Below are 21,114 nucleotides of genomic sequence, written 5' to 3' on the forward strand. Positions count from 1 at the left end.
TATTTCAATATTTTTCTGTACAACAAGAAAGTCGCTTCTGATCTGTTTTGGTGTCTGCCTAGAGCTTGTTGTTACGAGAGCTTTCTTTCTTCCATTATTCACTTAATAAAACATGTGAAATAGTTAAGCGTCTTGCGCGTTTTATAAAAAAAATAAACAAAAGAGTCTTTGTTTAATTATTTTTCTTTGGAAAACTGGATTTTGATGCATTCCATATGGCTAAAGAAATTTGTTTCATTCGAACCCGTGCATCGACAATTCAATTTGCCTTCTTCTAATGAGTTCTAATGTACTGCGCCGAGTCCTTTTTTCCGAGGGACACTTGTTTCTTGTGTACCCTCACACATATTCTATCGGGACACACTTGTTCAATTACTTTCCCACTTTCCCAGTCTGGGACGTGAGTCCCATTTCCCCGAGGGAAAACACCAGATACGATCAATCTCCTTCCCGGCCGGCACACCGAGTGGCTGAGTGGTGGCTGGCTCGCTCGCTGATAGAGTTGTAATGGGTAAAGTGTGCCCTCACCTCGGCTAGCATACGGCGGAGGGTTCTGGGATCTGTTTAGGCGTTAGAGTACATTACCACAATTGCAGATTTGTTGTTGTTACAAAGCAGAAGGCCCGGCCACTTAATTGAAACGACAGGAGTAAAGTGATGCTGACTTGGGCGGTGAATGGGGGGTTAGAATTGGCTTGCTGCTTGGTGTTGATGATATCTGGCACACTCGACTACTTTTATGAATCCATTAGGGTCGATGGGATTCTGGCTTTTCGGAGGTGTAATGAGATTAGCATGCTTCAAACTACCGCACTTATGGGAAATTTGCATCAAAACAAGTTATTATCAAAGTACAACAAGTCTCCTGTTGGTGGGAGATTTGGTTGTCGAATGAGCTGTTGTTTTCTTCTGTGGTTTGTTGTGGCTTTGTTCAAGAGAAACCTTTTTGTTATATGTTTAATTATTTCTCTTTCTTTTAAGAACGTATTCTATCACCTTTATTATTTTTCTCTTTATTCGTTTAATTTTCTTTCTTACTTATATTGCTTAATAAGTTGCTCTGTTAAAAACTGAAGCCTTTTGCAAGGAAATTGAATTCACTTCTGCAAAATGGCACCAAAAATTGAACTAATGTTTGCTGAAGCCCTTGGTTTTCCCGTGCATCATCGCGAACGACGAAAACGACGAGAAGTATCCAATTGCTGGCGGGTTTTTGAGGACGGCCCGCGCCAAGTGCGCCCTTTTATACGACCGAGCGGGCGATAGTTGCGAGCCAGCGCGCATCCTGAACCACGGGGCTGACATTTCTTACGGCGCAGTGACATTTGTGCCCGATGTTGCTGCAGTCAGCCAGCCGGTTCCGCCCGCCCCGTTATTCTTAACGGCTCAGTGGCAATGCTATATATTGCCGGGTCGGAGTCGTCGGAGATTTCTCCGGGGGATTCGCGTCCGAGCAAAAAGAGCAGTGTCGTCTTATTATGCACCATATGTTCAGGTTTTTTAACACGAGTTTACAAGAGGGACGCTAGGAGACACATTTTCCTACAATTCAAGGGAATGAAGGTGGAAGATGTTACCGAAGAGGACCGAGACTCTCTCTAGCGGAAATGTCGTGAAGATTTTGGAAGGTCCATAAAGTGACCAATGTTCGAGAGCGAATCTTATTGGCCGTTGGGAGGAACAGCTCAATAATGGATAGGCAATCGATAGTCAATTTACTAACCCTAGCACTTAAGCAAGGATTGTCAGTGGGAAGGGGACACACCAGGAAACACTTTACGGTTCGATCAGTATGTACAATAAATTCTGGTAGATCAACCATATCGAATCACACTTTGAGTATGTTTTTGTGGGCAGTTTAATGTTTGAAATATCAGTTTTATTAGAATTATTTTTTCACTACTAAAAGAATGAGATATTAAATAAGATGTGAGTTGAGAAATATAAGAATTTAAATCTCTACTGCTGCTCTATCCCAGCCCATGACAAATTGTATCTCCGTAACGAATAGCCACACTCATGTTGCCAAGTTAGCACCGTCACTACCAACGATAATAAATGTGTATCATCATCCAAAAATAATTGGAAAGGAATTGCAGTTGGATTAGTGAGGCATTTGCACCATCCAAAACCACCAGCGAACCAAATCTCATACTCATAAGCCACCCTCGAAAGGCCACTTGCACTACATTTACATTTGCTGTGGATAATATTTGGTAATATTTTGATCCGTGCCAATGGGTAGGGCGCCTGTGTCATCCCTTCCGACAGCCAAGAATGATACATTAATCTTACCAAGGCGACCTCTTCTCGCCTTGTCGCCCTCACTGCCGGCGTATGGACAATTCCTGCGGTAAGGTTAATGCAGAATTATTCACGCAAAGCGTCATAACGCCAAAACAAGAGAAATGTTTTGGCCGAGCACGTGCCTGAGGCTTTCCGGGCCGTTTCCGGGATGGATGTAAAGCATGCGGATGAGGAGAAGGAAGGAGTTTGCCGTTCCCGGAGTTACTGCTTCCTGGCTTTTTTTGTTGCAAACGTCGGCTTTCGACACCACATCCGATCGGTGTTGTTACACGGCAGTGGCAATGATGCTGAGCTGTCGAACGATCGGGAATGGTTTGGCATGACTTTGGGTAGGTTTTACTGAATTCCTTATAATTCTTCTAATTCTAATTCTAGTTTCTTTTGAAATGTTTCAGAATAGTCCCAATAATTCATGGAGGTATCGAGGACTATATTAAGCAACGCTTTACTGCTGTATCACTGGAAATAGGTTGAGTTCCGGCATTTTACTTGAATATGAAATAGGTTAACATGTTTTGCTGTACAACCCCTTATTCTTGTGATGAATAAAATATTAATTAATTGACCTTTTGAGCTTTCCTGCGTCTTAAAATTCACGAAAATTAGTGATAGAATCAATAAGTTGTACAAATAACAAGTATGTCGTGAAGAACATAAAACATGTCAATATGTATGTTTTCAACCAATTGGTTATGCTGCGAAATGGGCGTGGCTTGCAGCATATTTGGTGGAAACGGACTGCTTTGAACTCCCATCACAAGAGGGCGCTATTAGCGATGTAAATAAGGGTTGCTGTCTTTTATTTTTAATTAAAGGTTTTAAACAGATAAGAAAGGAGTATTTATTTTGATCCATTGTACAATACAAATGCTTTATGAATGTTTTAATTACTAAAAGAGTGATTAAAAACCATAAAAAATGCATTAAATCCATTAAACATGTCATTCCTAACGGGACATTCAAGGGAACGTTCTCACTTTACACTAATGCAAATAATGTAATTAAATTGAAATCATTCTCGTGCTACCTTAAACGACACCGCAAGGAAGTAACCTGGCTCTGTACGCTGCCATTGATCTTGAGCTGACTAATTAAGTCAATCGTATGCTCAGTCGCGACACCAAGTTCCCGAACATTTACCTGTTTTAGAATACATTTAAATTCTTCATCATCCCCTTACCACTTACCCTCCCGCTCTCACATACTGCGACTACGAATATCGCACGAAATTGTACGACCGGATTAGTAAAAGTCAAGCTACCCGGCATGACCTTGTCCCGTCGTAGCAGCAGCTTCAGCAAAGCCCGCCAGTCTGATTCGTGCCAAAGGTACCCACTCGTTGTGGGTTTGGACCCAAAACCGGCCGAGAAGTTTTAGAAACCTGTTTTAATCAGTTGCATAACGTACGCGGCACAGACCCCGGACATCGAGTAGGGAGAGCTTTGAAGTTCAGTGTGATCTTTACGCTGCCTCCGGTTGGATGCTAATTGACGTGATTGAAACCGTGCTTTGTTTACGTTTGTTACTGTGTTGTGTTCCGATAGGAAATGCAGGAAGGTGTGGCAACGGACAGTGTAGCGCTGGAGGCGATCGAAAAGCTAGGTCCACGGGAGAAATGGCGCATTGTGAAGAATATTGCCGTACTCGGGATCGCGTTCATGATCCACTTTACGGCGTTCCATGGAACGTCGAATCTGCAGAGCTCGCTGCACAGTGATGGGTCGTTGGGGGCGTACACGCTCGCCTGTATCTATGGGTCGCTAATTGTGTCCAACCTGTTTCTACCGGTGTTGGTGATAAGGTGCGATTAAAGTGTGCAAAGTGCGACTATGTTTGGAGTGTTTTTTAAAAGAAAATTCTACTACTTCCCACAGGCTACTGGGATGCAAGTGGACGATCGTGGTGTCCTTCGTTGCCTACATGCCGTACATTGCGGCCCAGTTTTATCCCTCATTTGGCACACTCATACCCAGCGGTTTGGCCGTAGGGTTCGGCGGTGGTCCACTCTGGTGTGCCAAGTGTACCTACCTTTCGATCATAGCGGAAGCCTTTAGTATTGCCACCCGACGGAAAGTTCGCACCGACTACTTGATCGTGAAGTTTTTCAGTCTGTTTTTCGTGTTCTACCAGCTAGCACAAGTACTGGGTAATCTGATATCATTCACCGGTACGTACGCTAGTACTCTCCGTGATTGCCTTGAGCCAAATCTACCGATCGAGTAATTCCCGCTCTCTTTCTGCAGTGCTTTCCTACGGGGAGGCTGACTCGTTGGTGAATGGAACGATTGAATCGAGCGTTAATATATCGGTCACCTGTGGGGCAAACTATGCTGCACCGATTCACCAAGAGGCGCAGAGTGCAATCGACCTGAAACGGCCCGAACCGGAGCAGGTGAACCGGCTGACCGGTATCTTCCTGGCGTGCATGGTGGCGGCTTCTATTTCGGTCGCTTTAGGGGTTGATTCCCTTAAAAGGTAAGGCGAATAACCTCTCTTGTGCGAATTTTTCTGACATCATGACATCTGTTTTAGGTACAATATGGTTCGCAAAAGTCCCAGAAATAATGTGTCCGGTATGAACACACTCGTCATCACCTTGCGGCAGCTTAGTCACAAGTATCAGTTACTACTTTTGCCCATTGTGTCGTTCATCGGCATAGAACAAGCGTTTATCACGGCCGACTTTACGAAGGTAGTAGTTACGCAGCATCTGACTCCCACCAGACACAATGATAATGGCGCAATCTCGCAATCTTCCATTCGTTGCAGTCGTTTGTCGCCTGTGGGCTCGGCATCAGTTACATCGGTTACGCGATGATAAGCTTCGGGCTGGCGAATACGGTCGCTGCCGCCTGTACACCGTACGTCACGAAGCATCTGGGCCGACGGCTGCTAATTCTAGTGACGTACGTCTTTCATGCAGCCCTAATCGTCTTCATGCTCCTCTGGACACCGACGGACGAGTACTACAAGTATTCCATAATCGTCGCCTGTTGGGGTTTGGCCGACGGGGTCTGGTTGATTCAAATTAATTGTAAGAAAAGCTGTTTGAAATAGTGTTGACGAGGAAGTTTGCTAAAGGAGATTCGGTTCCTTTTTCTCGTTGCAGCTCTGAGCGGTATTTTGTTCCCGGGAAATGAAGAGGCTGCGTTCAGCAATTTCCGTTTATGGGAAGCGTGCGGTTCGGTCATAATGTACTCAGCCAGCTCATTTTTCCCGACCTTCCACAAGCTGCTGTTTGTGCTGGGAATGATGACTGTTGGCGCAATGGGGTAAGAATAGGTTTAAAAAAGAGTTTTCTATGCAATGATAAACCATTTTTCTTTCCTTTAATTACAGGTATGGTATGATAGAGCTTATGGAGTATCGAGCGAAGCGTATCGATTCGGAAAAGAACTTTGAAGTCGTTAGTCAAGAACCGCAAGACAGTTGAAATTGTGAAACAGTATTAAAGTGTTCTTTTACTCCTTTTTTCCTCGAAATTGTTCCTTATTTTCCCTTCAGAACGTGATACAAATAATAAAACAATGATTCACATGAGAAATAAACTGAAATTGAATTTAGAAAAATATTTGGCTGCGTACAGTGAACAGTGGACGCAGCCGAACGCATTTGAAATATTGCTGTATGCAGCCTCATGCTATAATATAGGTTACATTCAAAAATTATAACGTTTTTTAACTGTTTTGTATGCAAAACGTATCACATAGTTCCTTGTTTTGAGTTTTAAACTACAACAATACAATTTCGGAAATGGATCCACTTCTTTAAAGCTACATTACATCCACAAAAAAACCACAAAAAATTTACAAAATGTTGCATTGCAAAATGTATTTTTCAGTAGTTGTGTCGGTTTTTTTGTTGTTGTTGATTTTACTTATTTACTCTCGGTTTACAGGGTTTACCTTAAATATTACATTATAACGCTCGACTTGATATGACGACCCGCCCAATGACTGTTGTTGTATGTTTTTTTTTTACACGGATTACACTGCCCACCTGTTGCTCGTTACCTTGACAACACACGACACGACGGATACTAATGAGCTGTGTAGTATGCTGTCTCTCTTTCTCTCTTTGAGTTTGTATATGTGCGTGTGTGCCTCTGGGAGATTTTACTTGTTTCTTTATTTCCTTCAATCTTTTCCAGTAGAATTAAATGCATTGACGTTTTATTCTTTCGGATTAGATGTTTTTTTTTGAAATTGTTAATAGATTCCTTCTTTTCCTTTCTTGCTGCGCGTGTTTGTGTAATTCTCATCTTAATAGTACAAGGTGCTTATAGCTCTGTTTCTCGTTCTATGGTGTGCTGTTTGTTTTGTTTTGTTTGTGTTCTTTGATGCTTCTTTGTGGAGTTCGTTCCTTTATTCTATTTGACACATTTGTTTTTCTTTTTTTTTTTTGCTACCAACAGATATAGATTCTTCCTCACATGAGTTTGCAATGGGTTTGCATGGGTGGACAAACGTTAAATTTCAACATAAATCCATACATTTATATCTTCGCCTTTGAGTTTATCGTGTACTAGATTTCCTGCGGGTTGGCTATTTTGGCCATAAACACTTGCTTGCTGTCTACATACATAAATGTCTCTTTCACACTGTATCAACAAAAAAACTTGCTGGCATAAAATAATACGCATATTTGGGGTGATGAGGAGCTGGTCTGGTATAGAAAATAAGTCACAAAATGTTCTGAAAATTTTCCAGATCCGGAGATTCTGTGCGTCTTTCTCAGGGGTTTTTTTTTAATACAATTATTACACATTCACAATGACTATGGTTCGATTTACGTTTACGTGTGACCAGAAGAGCTATTTTACATCAATGATAATTTTGATCGGATATCGGATGTGGTTTACGCACGAGTTGAAGAAGGATAGGTTGTTTGCCTAGTTCATTCTTGTGTCTGTGTGTGTGCTTGTGGTTGTCTTACTATAAAGATTAGGAACTTTGGTTTCACGAGTTCACACAAGATGCGAAGCAATTATAAGAATAAATGAAAGGGTTTTTGCTAACCGAACTCTATTTTGAGGTGCCTATTGAAAGAAACATGTGGAGTGCTAGCAACAGGGAATATGGAGACGTCTTCTTAACTTTCCGAAGAATTAAACAAGCCTTTTTTCATCCCCAACATATTCGTTCCGAAGCAATGCTACTATTTGTCAGGGTTAGGGGGTCGTCGAGAAGAGAAAGAAACAAATGAAAAAAATAAAATCTTTCCTGCTGAAATCTCCACAAATTACATCGTACATCCTAGTATCATGCTACGTATCCTACATATGTGTACATATTCAATATCGGAATGGCACCTTACGTTTATATGGCTACGGGTTCGCGATTGAACTCGCGATCGTTCGTTCCCGCCCTTCTGGCTACACCGAACTAGATGCTGACGGTTTAAGTATTTTCCATCTTGAAGCTCTTGGACATCATACGCACGGTGTTCTTGAGCGCTTGGCGTTTGTTGCAGAACCAGATGCGTATAACTTCCCGCTCGTAGCCGAGCTGATGGGCTAGGCCGGTTATTTCAGTTCCTAAAAATAGATCGACCTTTAGTGGGTGTGGCTGAAGGGGGGCTGTGAGGACTTTTCTGTGTTCCTACCGGAGGGATGTGTGTTCCGTTCAAAGTGACCGTTCAGCAGCTCGAGTGCTTGTGGTGTAAAGGATGTCCTTCGTTTCCGCTTCTTGGACGGTTCCACACCGATAAAGTCTGGCACGTGGTTTTGGCCCGATTTGTACCTAGACGAATGACTGAACGGGTTTTACAATCGGGAAGCGAAAGAGCGAAATTTGGCAATTAAAAAGCAGCAAAACGCGTGCATTAAAACAGATGAACGATCTTCTAGGTAAGTGCTAGGGGGTGCACACCACGTGTAGGCATTTGAGTGCAGGCGCAACACTACCCACTGGCTAGCAAAATTGCATCCAAACAGTTTGTTGTCTTACCTTTCTTCCGCCTCCTTCATCCAGCGCTCGAGCACGGGCTTAATTTTTTGTGCGCTTTTGGGAGTAATGTCTAACTTTTCAAACCTGCCCGCGGATGGTTGGGTTGTAGGGTGGTGTGAGTGTGTAGATTTGTGTGGTGCATGTGTGAGTGTGTGTGTGTGGATGAAGAGAAAAGAAGGAAAATAAGAGTAAAAATAAGATTTAAATATAGAAAACGAAATTTAAGTAGAAAATCAAACAAAACAATAACATACCATAACCGTACACAGTATTATAGCCCTAGTGTTATACTCTAAAGCCAATGAAGAATCGTGACAATGGAGCAAATAGGAGAGGGAAAAATGAGAAGGAAGAACGGGAGAGGAACATTAGAGTAGAGGAAGAAAAGGTACAAAAGATTGCCAGGACATTGATCAAAATTTTATTTTGCCTTATTTTTTGTTACTGGTGTGAGTGAATTTTAAAATCAAACCAAGCAATACACAAACATGAAAACATACATAAAGAGAAAAAATAAAGTTGTAAAAGCGAAAGAAATTAAAGTAAGAAAAAGAAAAAACTAAAAACGAAAGACTGTTCTGGTTAATCAAAACAAAACAAAACAAAAAAAAGAAAACAAAAAAAAAGGAAAAATAAAACAAAATAAAGCGTAAAAGCTTACCTTTGATTAGAAAGTAAAAATACGAAGAGAAAAAGTGTTAAAACGTTCACAAAACCTAAAGCTACGAGACACTACTACTACTGGAGCAAAAACAAGCACGAAAGAATGGAACTGTGTCGCTGTGGGAAAGAGTTCTTTTCCGTTTACGGTTTGCCTCGCACACTTAACGAATTGCTTAACAATCCCAGAAGGACAGTGTTCTCGATTGACGATTGATGGTCTAAAATTAAACCCCCTTTGTATCGGTTTGATTTACGCTCATTAAAATGTTAATGGTTTTTAATTTCGTTCGTTTAAAACGTATGGAATGCTTCGATTGGGGAATTGGGGGGACCTTCAAGGGGGCCTCTTGCATCTCTTACCTTACAAGTTTTGTGCTTGGGTACGTGTGTTAGTGTGTAACGCCATTAATTGTTAGCTAACATGCTTAAACTACATCTAGAAAAAAGTCGCACTAGAGCACAGTTTGGAAATCAGAGGCCCATTGAAGCGAACAAAAAGTGGGTGAACAAGCAAGAAGCAACAGTTTATAATGTACAATAAATAAAGTGAAAAAAACGGAACAACAAAATATTGCTACTATAGTTTAGAGTCTCAATTCATACATACATTTGCTGCTGCTGCGATGAAAGTTGCGCTGCACAATACATCTGGGCGGCGAGTGCGCTGGAGTTTTGTTATGCGTGTCCGTAATTGTGTGTGTGTGTGTAGATGTGTGTATGTGTGTCCGGAGCGCATTCGGAGCGTTGTTGTTGTGGGCAGGATTTGATAACATCATCATCATCATCAACATATTGTTTGATAGTGTGTGGTTTTTTAATTTTTATGTTTTGTTGTAGCAAACCCAAAAACGAAAAGGAAAACCCAAGAAAAAGGAAGAAACAATGGAAAGAAGAAACAAACGATAAGTACACGGAAACGGAAATGGTAGTGCGTTGCCAAGAGCCAAGAGGGGCCTGCTTCTGGTCTGATCTTTGTCCGAACGCAATGGCGCGAAACGAACCAATGTCCTGGCAACGACGTGTGTGTCAAAGAGCATCATTTCGGTTGGAAACATTCTGGGTTTGGTTATCGGAGGGTACTAATTTTGATTTGAATTTTTCTTAATACATTTCTTGATTGTCTTGTGAGCAAACGTTCATTTAACTATAGAAGAAATTTTCATTTTTATAACTTTACTGTAAATGTTAATTTTTATATCCACAAATTCCCAATTATTTTGTTTTAAAGCTCAGAAAAAAGGATGGTTTTCTATGCTTTGGCTTACAAATGAACAGTGAATTACCTGCAAATGGCACTCTGGCTGTAGGCGGGACCCTCGGTAACGGACAGCGCCTGACCGACCTGGGTTTGCGTGAGTCCGAGCGACAGTCGCCGCAGTTTGAACGCCTTGGCGAACTCCTTGATGTCGTCCAGATCGATACCGTCCACCACGTTGCAATTAGTTTGATTGATTGTTAACTCATCTATAGGCCACACGAAAGCGGAGAGTAGAAGAGAGAGAGAGAGAGAGACGGAATGGAAGAAAGGGAAAGAAAATTAAACCAATATAGCACATGGACTTGGGACGACTCGCCGTGGAGGCTGTGAACTGGGGCAAACAAGCCGGGCCCGAAGAGATATTATTATTGAACACACGCGTTATTGGCAAGAAGATGACCAGGCAGGAAGCACTCCAGACCTCCAGCCACCGCACAATGGCGCGACCGTTAATGTCCACCATCCCTGTGCAACACGGTGATGATGTGGCCAACCGCAAATGTTCTACAATCATGTATAATGTAAAAGACCGCCGGAGCGACCCGACCCGGTTGGCGTGTGTGTGCTTGTGTCGATCGCCGCCCGAAAGTACCAGGAACGCGACTAATAAAGCACATTAAGGGAAATGTTTAGCGTAAATTAAGCGTTAATAAAGAATGTCAAATTAATTGACTCGAAGAAGCCGGTCTACGGGGCTGTGAACGCAGGGCGGACGAGAAAAACAGAAGCTGCGCCGTGGAGAATTGAACACGAAATGACATGTGCTTCGGATCGGTCCGCCTCCCCGGTGCATGAGGGTATCTGGGGTTTGTTTTTAAGGCACAAAGAAAGCCTAAATCTTGCACTTAATGCTGAACACAACCCGACTGTACGTAGTAACGTGGTGTGGATTGTGGACAATAATGAGAAAACCGGGATCGAGATTGACTCGAAAAAAAGTTCACTTTGATGACGTCGGTTGAAGCTGTCCGCACCATCTGATTATGATTGATTGAGAACAGATACAGGAGCATTCGGGGCCAATTGAACGTCACCGTAACACATTTTAAATAATAAAACTGCATTGTGGGGTGTATAGAGTGAAAGAAAGACGGCTAAAATCAGAAGAACTAAACCTTTGGCTTACTTGGATGCTCTTCCAGAAACTCGTGGTTCGAGGCGTCATCGTCGTCATCGTCGCTGTGCGATAATCTGCCGGCGGACCCCGCCGGACTCAGTTTGGGCGGTGGCGTGCTGGTTGCACTGTGATGTGGTCGTTTCTGCAACGGATGCACTGCCGTACTACTGCTGCTGCCGACGGTGGATGGTTTGTCTAGGTCCAGTTCGTCCACCGATGGTGCTCGGTGATGCTGTTGCTGGTGCTGATGTTGCTCTATCAACTCCAGATCACACGATCCGGGTCTACCGGTCGACCCGGGCGCAGATGGTCCGGAGGAAGATTGATGGTGAAGCGGTGAGAGGGACGAGTGGGGATGGGTTGAGGATTGTTCCTTCGGTAAAGCTAGACCGGAGTTGGATGATCCGGCAGGCGATAGTTTCGATTTGGAGGTGATCAGATCACTGCCACTCGGTAGACCAAGTCTGACAAGAAACACAAACACACGGTTGAGAAGGGCGATTATTTTGCCTGAAAGGCACACTTACCTGTTGATTGCACTGTCCGACGGAGACCGAGGGCTTGTTGCACTGATGGCACTGCCGTGCACGTTAACCTGCAAATGTCCATTGCTAGAGTGGCCACTACTACTGCTCGGAGTGGTACAGTTGAGGGTGGCCGGAGGGGAAAGTGTTCGCTTTAGCGGCATCGATTTCTCGTAAGGTGAGGACGAACAGGAAGCATAACTAGCGGGCCGGCTGAGCGTGGCAGACACGGGCGGAGAAGACGTGGCCAGTGAGATCCGTTTCGGAGAGTCACCCGGTTGTAGCTTCGTCCGATGAATGTCGGGCGTCATGCGACCACCCGTCGCATGTCCAAGAGAGTTAGAGGCGGTAGAGGACGACAGGGAGTGACCGGCTTGTCGGTGACTATCGTGCACCGAAGGTAAGCAGCTCGAACCGGACGCTGAGGTGGCCGACGAAGACGAGGTGGAGTTTGGCTTAAACTTCACATCCCCAAGGTGATGGTGATGGTGGTGGTGGTGGTTGGCGTAGTGCAAACCTTTGGGGGAATGTTGCTGGGATTGCTGCAGGGAGTGTCCCCCAGCCGATGCGAGCAGTTGCGTCGAAAGTAACCCCGAGCTGGAGGATCCCGTTGCATCACGGGGAGTCGCAAACAGACCGCCACTGGCAGCAGCAGCAGCAGCAGCCGCGGCCGCTTGAGCCGCCTGTGTGCTAAGGGTTTCGTTGAGGGAATTGTTAAAGTTCAACGACTGCAGCAGCGCCTCACTGCTCATGTTCGATATCACCTGCTGTCCGACCGGGATCGTGAGGATCGTTTGGGTAGCAATTCCTGGTCAAAGAGACACTTTCCTTTACCAAAATGTCCCATTTGTTTGAAGTGTCTCGTATGGGGGAAAAAAAAGCTTACCTTGAGACGTCGGTATGAGCAGCTGGGCACCTTGGATTCCTTGCATAATTTGTCCCGACGCCAGCAGCAGCTGTGGCATCTGAGGTGCGGCCGCAGCAATCGGTGCCGCCGGTCCTAGCCCCAATACCTGTGGGCTGTGATTTTGACCCGACAGGCTCAGGTTGAGTGGTGAATTCCCCAGCAAAGGGGACGTCGGGAGTCCCAGGCTCGGGCCTAACACGCTCGCTCCCGTTAGCTGTGCTAAGCTTTGCAGTTTCTGTAGATTTAACATGTCTTGCACTGGAAGAAAACATGCCCGGCGGGGTGTTAGCTTAACCTTTGCTCCAGTTTTGCTGCAGCAAGGGGTGATGGCGTTCGATATGTACTCACTAGTTCCATTAAGGTGTACTTGGGCAGCAGCGACGGCAGCGGCGGCGGCTGCTGCTGTCGTCGAGGTCGCGCTCGGACCGGTGGGCATCGAGAGTGGTGACATCTTGTCCTGAGCGGTACGCAGGATTCCGGTCTGTTTGTTACTGCTGTTACTACACCGGCCGTCTAGCTCGGTTGAGGTCGGGTTCAGGAATGGACTGTTCGACCGGCTACAGTGATCACTTCGTCTTCTATTCTGTGGAATAGAAAAAGTGAAAAAAGATAGTGATTTTACCTCGATAAAACGCCTTTTTTTTAGTAAAAATTTGCAAAAACTATCAAAAGTATGTAACTAATTGGGTTTCGTGTCAAATTAAGAATGAATATAAAAGCGTTTAAGATGAATTTTCTTCGAAGAAAAGTAAATTAGACATTAAATCATTGCTGCGGAGTTCTTATTTATTCGACAAAATTTCGACTACGACACATAATGTACACTACTGCGTGGTGAGCGAGAAAAAAAAATCACTTGACTTGACACGTGTCTCTGATTTGCGACTTGCGCGGATGAAGGCGGGACTAAATATTTTTGCAATAGAGAGAAGATAATTGCAGCACCAAAAAAAAGGTGGAGTTCTTCAGTGATTTGAATTAAAAACGAACCTCAAAAGAGGAAGCTTATAATAGTTGGGATGTGAAAATTATTTCTGTGAAGCCCTTATTTCTTACAATAAAGCTAACAAGCATTGGTGGAATAAAAAATAATAAATTTTGGGATTAAAATAAATTTAAAATCTAACTCAATAGTTCCCAGGCTTCGTTATTTATTTTAGGAAATATTATTACATCAACGAGACAACGAATATGAATAAGAGAAGGGTAAACAAAGAAAAAAACTACACCCCAAAAACGTACACAAAGTGCCATATTTGGTTAACACCGAAAGGCCGGGTGCCAAATTTTACCCCGAAGGCATAACAGAATTGGATCCACCAGCACCATCAGGCTGGTGATGTGTGGAAATGAAGGAAAATCTGCAATCAAACGTCAGCGGGCAAACACTCATTTGCAGTGAGGGAAAAATGGACCAAATGGTTGGTGCCGGGTTCGAAGCGATAATATTATTGACATGCACACACACACACACACTCACACACACCCTGTTATGTCTCTGCTCTGTTAGGAAAAAATGAACGAAAGAAGAAAAAAGCATATTCCAGCATGAAGCACATGTTTATCGACCTTAGTTAGTGATGAGTTGATTTTTAACTTCAACGCGTCCTCCAACCCCAAAAGCCTCCATCCGGTGGGTTTCTCCTCCTGCAACACTGTACCCACCACACGCGAATGCTCGGATGACGATGGTCCAATCTATTTTAATTATTTCACCAAATTAATGAACGAACTGGGGGCCCCCGGATCGACCGACCGGACCTGGGCCAGTTGAAGTGAACGAACGACTCGAGAGCTATGTCCAGCGGCAGCATTATTAAGTCTCCGGTGCGTCTCACCCCTTTTCTCACCCTTTTTCCCTATCTATGTGTCTCTCTGGACGTTTGTGTATGTTAGTGTGAATATGGGGATAATTTTGCTCCCATTTTTTTTTTTGCAAATTTGCGATAATCTTTTTTTCCCGCTCTCCATACCACTTTTTCTTTCGTTTCACGTAGTAGTAGCTTCACGGAACCGAGAAAACAGGGGGTGAAATACATGAACTTAAGCCGCTACAGCTACTGGGGACTCAACTCTCGACTCTGGTTGCATGGTTTCTATTGCAAGGATATAAGCAGGAAAGCGAACAAAAAAACAAGGACGACCAAGCAACCGAGGCCTGCCTAGATGCATCGCTCGGATTGCAAAACATCGATAAGTTGCCGATGTAATATGCGAGCAAGAGGCAGACAGGAGGAGGGGTGGCACATGGATGACGGTGATTGCCTTCAAGGGGTGGACATGTGCGTGTGTGTGTGCATGTTTGTGTAAAATATTTTCGAACCTAGCAAGCGCCTAGAGAAATATGATTATCGTCGGGATGGCGAGAAATTCAAACAACCCTCAGAGTGAAAGAGAACGCGCTAGAGAGAGAGCGAGAGAGAGCGAGAGAGAAAGATAAAGGTACTTTTTTGCGCGTACGTGTAACACCACCCCTAGAGTCCCCACCCACCTCTACGAAGAGAGAGCTGTCTTTAGTGTGAGTCAGGAATCATGATTACTCGCAGTATGCTCTGACGATTTTCGTTCTGGATCGTTGTCCCTGCCTTTTCGGCCTGGTGTTGGGGAGGGTGGTTCGAAAGGGAGGGGAAGAAACCTGCACTGCCCTTATACCTATCGGCGGTATATTGATGAACGATGAGGGGACGCGATTTTCTCCCTTCCCTTTCCTCTAATGTCCACCTACTCCACCACCCACTAACCCGGATGGACTGTGTCCATCCATGGCTAGGAAATGAGGTAAGCTTCGAAAAGATCAGCGCATGAAATAGAGTGAGAAAAGGAGAGTGGGTGAGAGGAAGAAAGAGAGTAGTAGATATAGGGAAAGAACCCTTTCGCTACCATCACCATCGCACCTGTCCGCCTCATCGTGCACCCTTATCCAGTCGCATAATAATCGCCATAATGATATAAGGCGTGGGTGTTTTAAATTCAGTTACCATACGTCTCTCTTCCAATATATATGTGTGTGTGTGCGGGCGTTGTGTGTAGATTTTTATTTTCTCCACTTTTTTTTGCTTTGTCCCCCAGCTCCCTCGTCACTCGTACCACAGCCTGTGAAGTGAAGCTCGCCACAAGCTAGAACACGAACGAGGAGATGAGTCGATGTTGATGTTGATTACGATCAACAATAAAGTCGAACCCGGGCTCCTAGGTCTTCACCGTACTTTGCAGTGTATGTTCGTATGGTTTGTCGGCTCGGGGATTCGGAGGGCAAACAGTGGGTAGAACACTGAACGCGCGAAATTACGCGCGTACACTGAAGGCAATTGCGACGGGACGACGTACCACTAGAAGGAGAGTTTTATGCAAAAACGGTATAGTTGAGCCATGGGGAAAGTAGAGGAGAAAATAAAAAAACAGGAGAAAAAAGCAAAGATTGTCATACATTATAGTGCCGGGGAGGGAAGAATAATCATTTTGCTTGTGCAGGAAAAATTCAAATGAGTAAATTAACCCTTTAACGGACGCGCCAAATGTTGGAGAATGCTTAGGCATATGGAAGTTGTGAGTAGAAATACAAATGGAGGTCCTTTTTTTTAAACATGCTGGGGAAGCTTATCGAATTAAAGTAGAACTATCGAACTTTTTTAGCTTTGTGCAATTGATTTTTATAAGTTTGTAGTATATTTATTCTTTAAAATATTTATCCAATAAGGTATTTCTCATACCAAACGCTTCGGAATGCTAGGAACCTGTATCGGATTTCATAGGATTATGTGGACATTTTACAGACTCTGGCCTCAAGATTTTAGTTTTTCAACTGAAGTCCTCATAGAGCCCGGCAACAAAATTTGGAGCAGGACATTGTGGAGCTTTCAACGACTTAAATCAATCCACAAATTAATCGAGCAGTAGAGAAATCCATTTTAACTGATTGAATGTTTCAATCGACACATCACTTAAGGGTTAAGAAGAACAAAAAAATATATATTTGTATGTATGGCCATATTCCCTTGCCCCATTGCGAAAACAGGGCGCGAACGAGGACGCGATTTACCTTTCCAAGCTGATGCGATGGCGCGTTTGGTCGCTCCGTTCCGTTCGATAGACGGTCCCGAACGACGATAGACGCTGATGGGTTAGACGGACCCAGCCCAGCAGCAGCCTTTGCAAATGACCAGATGTTGGACGGACATCGCGGACATCGTTGTCGCGAAATAGACTCCCTCCTTTCCTTCCTTCCTTTTTACCACTCGCCTTCCACCGAGCACACACACACACACAAAACGAGGAGAAAACTCAATCCAATATGTGCTGTTTCTGTGGAGGACCAAAGTGGACAGACGAAGACGATAAAAGGGAGAAGAAAAAAAAATACACACACAACCCGTTGACAGGACACGTCCCACCCACCCCAAGGGTGGCAAGGTGAGGTTGGAAAAAGAGGATGAATTTGACTTTTTCATTCCATCAAGGGTGCCGGAATGGTCACCTCGTTCGCCCTGTCTCCTGCTTGCCCCGTTGTTTATAATGTGCGCAATGCTAATGCTTTATTACGACGACTTTTTTTGTTGTTGCAATTTTCCTTTTTACAGGGTGTACGGGTGTGTGTTGTTGTTGGTTGGTATTCTTTTGCTTAAACGCTTCGCCCGTCTGCTGCGTGTGTGAGGACAGTTTTTGAAATGAAAAACGCAGACACACGTTACAGAATTGAAGCGTTTGCGCGAACTTCCACGCGACCATCAAACTCCCTTCTCAAAGAGGGTGAAATAGTCAGGTGCCTTCCATAGGTGTGTGTGAGAAGGGGGGTGCATAGCAAATCATATCATCCTCACACCACCGCATGCACTTCATCATGCCCTCGCGAAAACGACTTAGCCTCGATAGGAACGATGTTGTAAAATGCAATATGGATGGAGCACGATTTCTCACACCGTTTCATGTGGGATAGGAGTCTTCGGGACTGGCACGATGGGTGGGTCCCCAAAAAAAAACCTCCCACCTCTGTGTGTGTGTGCAAATAATAACGAGAGAAAAAATAATAATATCATCAGACTCTTATGGTTCTGTGTGGCTCATTCCACGCGCCACATCGATTCTTCGCAATCGCATTTTTCATTTCCCATACACACGGCCGGTGTGTTTTTTGGGGTGATGCTTTTGTGTGTTGTGTGCGAGAAAAATTCCACAAAACTAGCACGGACTGCTTCTGGTCCAGGGCCACGTGGGTGGTTTAGCTTCCTTCGCGCAAAGAGAGTTATGCGCGATGGGGTTTTAATTTATATCTGCCTTGCTGGTGCGATTTTTTCCTTGTTTATTTGTTTGTTTGTTGGTTGGTTTGCGCGTTACTTTATGTCAGCTGAAAGATGGCGCAAGATGAGGAAGGGGATGTAAGGGCCGATAGTGAGCAGCTGGATCGTAATTCCATTTTTTTCCATAATTTCTTTTCCCCTGCTCGGCTGCTCCCTGGTCCTGATTCACCTTCGGTCAGTAAGCTTCCGAGCGAGGAAAACTTTGCTCACTTGTGTGTATATTATTTCGGACTTTTATTTTTGTTTCCAACCATCTCCACCTTCAACCGCCCTTTGCCCGCTAGACAGATTTTCATTCGATTTTCCTACACTCACCATGCAAAAGGCTTTTTTTTTGTTGCTTCATTCTCGCATGTGTGTCCTTCGGCGTCGTGTCCATATTTCACGCCTGCAAAGGTGTGATTCGGACAAAATATTGCAGCCGTTATCAAATTTTCCCGTACTGCAGTTACCAAGCCCCACAAAAGGGGAGACGATGTGGTGGCTTAGAAGTTGTTTTCCACCGTGCGGAAGCTGCACCGTGAGGGTGTGTGTGTGTGTCTGTTCGCGAATATTGATGGCAGCTTAGATGGTACCGTGCTGGGCAATCGTGCTGGAAGTTTGGCACATTCTTTTTTCTGTGGGCAATTTTTTAGAAATGCGATCCTAAAATAAGACTTTTTTTTAGGACGCCAATGCCACCCAACCCCTTCCCGTCACGGGCAATGCGCGAGTTTGATTGGATTGGGCGTAGCGGGATTTGGCTATTTTTCCACGTACATATTTTCCTGTTTTGGTCCATTTTGCCCGTTTTCCCCGTGGTTCGGTCTTATGGTGCGCGTAGATGCTTTGCATGAATTAATATCTTCGTTCGAAATTTGTGCGCGCCTGTAAAATGTAACATCGTTTGCATCGTTATGGGGATTGTGTGTGTGTGTGTTTTTTTTTTGTCGCTGGCCAGTTTGAATTTAGAGTATACATAGCTGTTATAGGTGAGCACGATAAAGTGAGCACATCATACACATTCACTGCTGCTGGTTTTAGGTTGGTTGATCGCGTTTTATGGGGCACCGACAGCATGTATGCGTTCTTGCGCATGTTCTGCATTCATGAAGCATTCGTAACAGATTGCATGCAATTTATAGGGAAATTTTGGAAATGATCATTAAAAGAAATGGAATGTAATTTGCTTGGAAACTAGACTTTCTTTGTTATTGTACGAAATGGCATCATTTTTATGAAACGAATTAGAACTCTTTATTTTAAATAAAGCTAATTGGTAAATAAATCAAGCTCAGTTCAGGAAAGATTATTTAATACATTTGCCAAATCATCTATCAAGATTTGTTTTGAAGCTTCTGGACCAAAATTAAGGACAAATAGGCTTCATTTTGGTATACTTTTTAACTTAAAAATATTCTAACTTTATTGATAAGCAAACTTTCTTGTATACAATCAACCATTCATCGACAGCAGAATTAAATGGAGAAAATTACTATTACTAACTGATTGGCTTCTAGAAAGGCTTCTGTGAATCCGATGTCTGGTCACAAATGGATGAAGAATAGGCCCAAATGGATGAAGAATATAAAATTTAAACAAAATATCCTTCCTCTTGAATTACTAAAAATGTTCCAAATGTATAAAACAGCTTCATGCACAAAGACTTTCCTGAATTGATTTACTGTAGCAGCAAGTTGAAGGATATAATACGCTCTGCAACGTGCAAGAAAGGAGCAAAAAATTAAATCGCATCTCATTGCCATTGGAGCTTTGGCTTTGGGTTGGGGGGACCAGTGTCGACTGCTGGTCCGGCATTCGCATATGTGTGCGTACGTCCAAACACTAGCCCCAACCACCCACAGCTCCGTATTCGCGCCACCGCATGCGGGAGACGACGAGCGAACTCCCTTGCGTGGCTCCCGGATGCTTCGTTGTTGATCGGAATCGGTATTTTTTGGCGAGTTTGGACATTCCGCGGACCACATAAAGAAGGAGAAAATCAACTCAAAAACCAACCTTCGAAACGAAAAAAAAAAAAAACATGTAGGACCTCCTCCGTTTCCCCCAACAACACGTAAGGACACGGAAAGCATGGAAGTAACTGGAAGCTGAGAAAACGAAAAATGAAAATCGCACACACACACACACGCTGCGTCGGTTTTATTTTCTCACCACAAAAAGAAGTCGACGGCATCGAGTAGATACCCCTTTTGCCGGCCCCTTGCACCATCACCCCGCTTTTCAGGGGGGTTTTTCCTGAGGGTGGAAAATAAAAATCCGCGCCACGGCCGCTACGCCACTCTCTCGCGTGTTGATATATTTGTGCAGTCTGCGCGTTTGTTATGTATTTTCTGGACCCTCAGTTCCCCGCTTCCATGTCCCCACCCGGGTGTGCATTCTCGCGTAGCTCTCGTTGGTCAAAAAAAAAAAAAAAAGAAAGCAAAACAAGAAATTGTGCGCCCGATGGTAGGGAAAAAAATCGCTGGGAGAACTTCTGCAAAGCTGTCCCGCTGGACATTCGCGTCGCAGGACATTGCAGGACATCGCAGCAACAAAACATACATGGTGTGAGCGTGTTTGTGTGTGATTGGTGTGTTTGAACGTTAGAATTTCGTTCCCGTCCGCGCCTGCCTGCGTAACCCTTCGGCTTTCCAAGTCGTTCGACACAGGTTCGACGGTGCGACACACTGGACACACAAAAAAAGAGAGGAAGGGAGAGGGGAAAGGCTTGGATCCCGTTTTCGGGATGGAAAAGATGACCAATGCGATCGATTGCGGGTGACTCGCGGATGAAGATAAGGGGAATATGAGATAGAGAGAGAGAGAGAGAGAGAGCGAGAGAGAGTTTGCATATTTTCCCGACATTTTTCATCCCCTATTTTCCCCTTCTCTACTAGTGCAACCCCTGTCTAGTAGAAGGCCACTAGATGCGGTCCGTTTGCAGTGAGCTTTTCCGCGAGCAAGCGTGTGTGTGTGGGTGCATGATTTTTTTCCCCAGTATTGGATGGAAAAAGGTTTAGGGGGTGTTAGGGGGGGGGGGGGGGGGGGGCGATCCAAATGGGGAAAAAGTCATAGAAAGGTGGTGTAGGAAATTTTTCTATATTTTCGTTTTCC

At 44.2% G+C, this 21,114-nt stretch overlaps 3 protein-coding genes across 3 annotated transcripts in view; 1 reads left to right on the plus strand and 2 right to left on the minus strand.

Moving 5' to 3' along the window:
* The window catches only part of LOC126568609 (mobility group protein 1A), a 99,874-nt gene that overhangs the window by 70,475 nt on the left and 8,285 nt on the right, over positions 1 to 21,114 (minus strand). The window lies entirely within an intron of this gene.
* Positions 3,855 to 5,760, plus strand: LOC126568176 (UNC93-like protein). The gene is made up of 7 exons (XM_050224616.1): positions 3,855 to 4,108; positions 4,182 to 4,474; positions 4,551 to 4,782; positions 4,840 to 4,999; positions 5,077 to 5,341; positions 5,417 to 5,579; positions 5,647 to 5,760. Exons 1-7 carry the CDS (start codon positions 3,855 to 3,857, stop codon positions 5,738 to 5,740), a joined length of 1,461 nt encoding a protein of 486 aa, XP_050080573.1. The 3' UTR covers positions 5,741 to 5,760.
* LOC126567893 (POU domain, class 6, transcription factor 2-like) overlaps positions 7,707 to 21,114 on the minus strand; it is a 43,112-nt gene continuing 29,704 nt past the window's right edge. The window contains exons 2-10 of the mRNA XM_050224238.1: positions 13,073 to 13,307; positions 12,704 to 12,982; positions 11,821 to 12,625; positions 11,303 to 11,757; positions 10,202 to 10,382; positions 9,526 to 9,582; positions 8,256 to 8,339; positions 7,912 to 8,060; positions 7,707 to 7,843 (exon numbers count right to left, since the gene is read on the minus strand). Of these exons, the coding sequence (XP_050080195.1) occupies positions 7,707 to 7,843; positions 7,912 to 8,060; positions 8,256 to 8,339; positions 9,526 to 9,582; positions 10,202 to 10,382; positions 11,303 to 11,757; positions 11,821 to 12,625; positions 12,704 to 12,982; positions 13,073 to 13,307 (2,382 nt within the window). The remainder of the gene's footprint in view (positions 7,844 to 7,911; positions 8,061 to 8,255; positions 8,340 to 9,525; positions 9,583 to 10,201; positions 10,383 to 11,302; positions 11,758 to 11,820; positions 12,626 to 12,703; positions 12,983 to 13,072; positions 13,308 to 21,114) is intronic.

This window comes from Anopheles maculipalpis, chromosome 2RL, assembly GCF_943734695.1.
Source record: "Anopheles maculipalpis chromosome 2RL, idAnoMacuDA_375_x, whole genome shotgun sequence".
Classification (NCBI taxonomy): domain Eukaryota; kingdom Metazoa; phylum Arthropoda; class Insecta; order Diptera; family Culicidae; genus Anopheles; species Anopheles maculipalpis.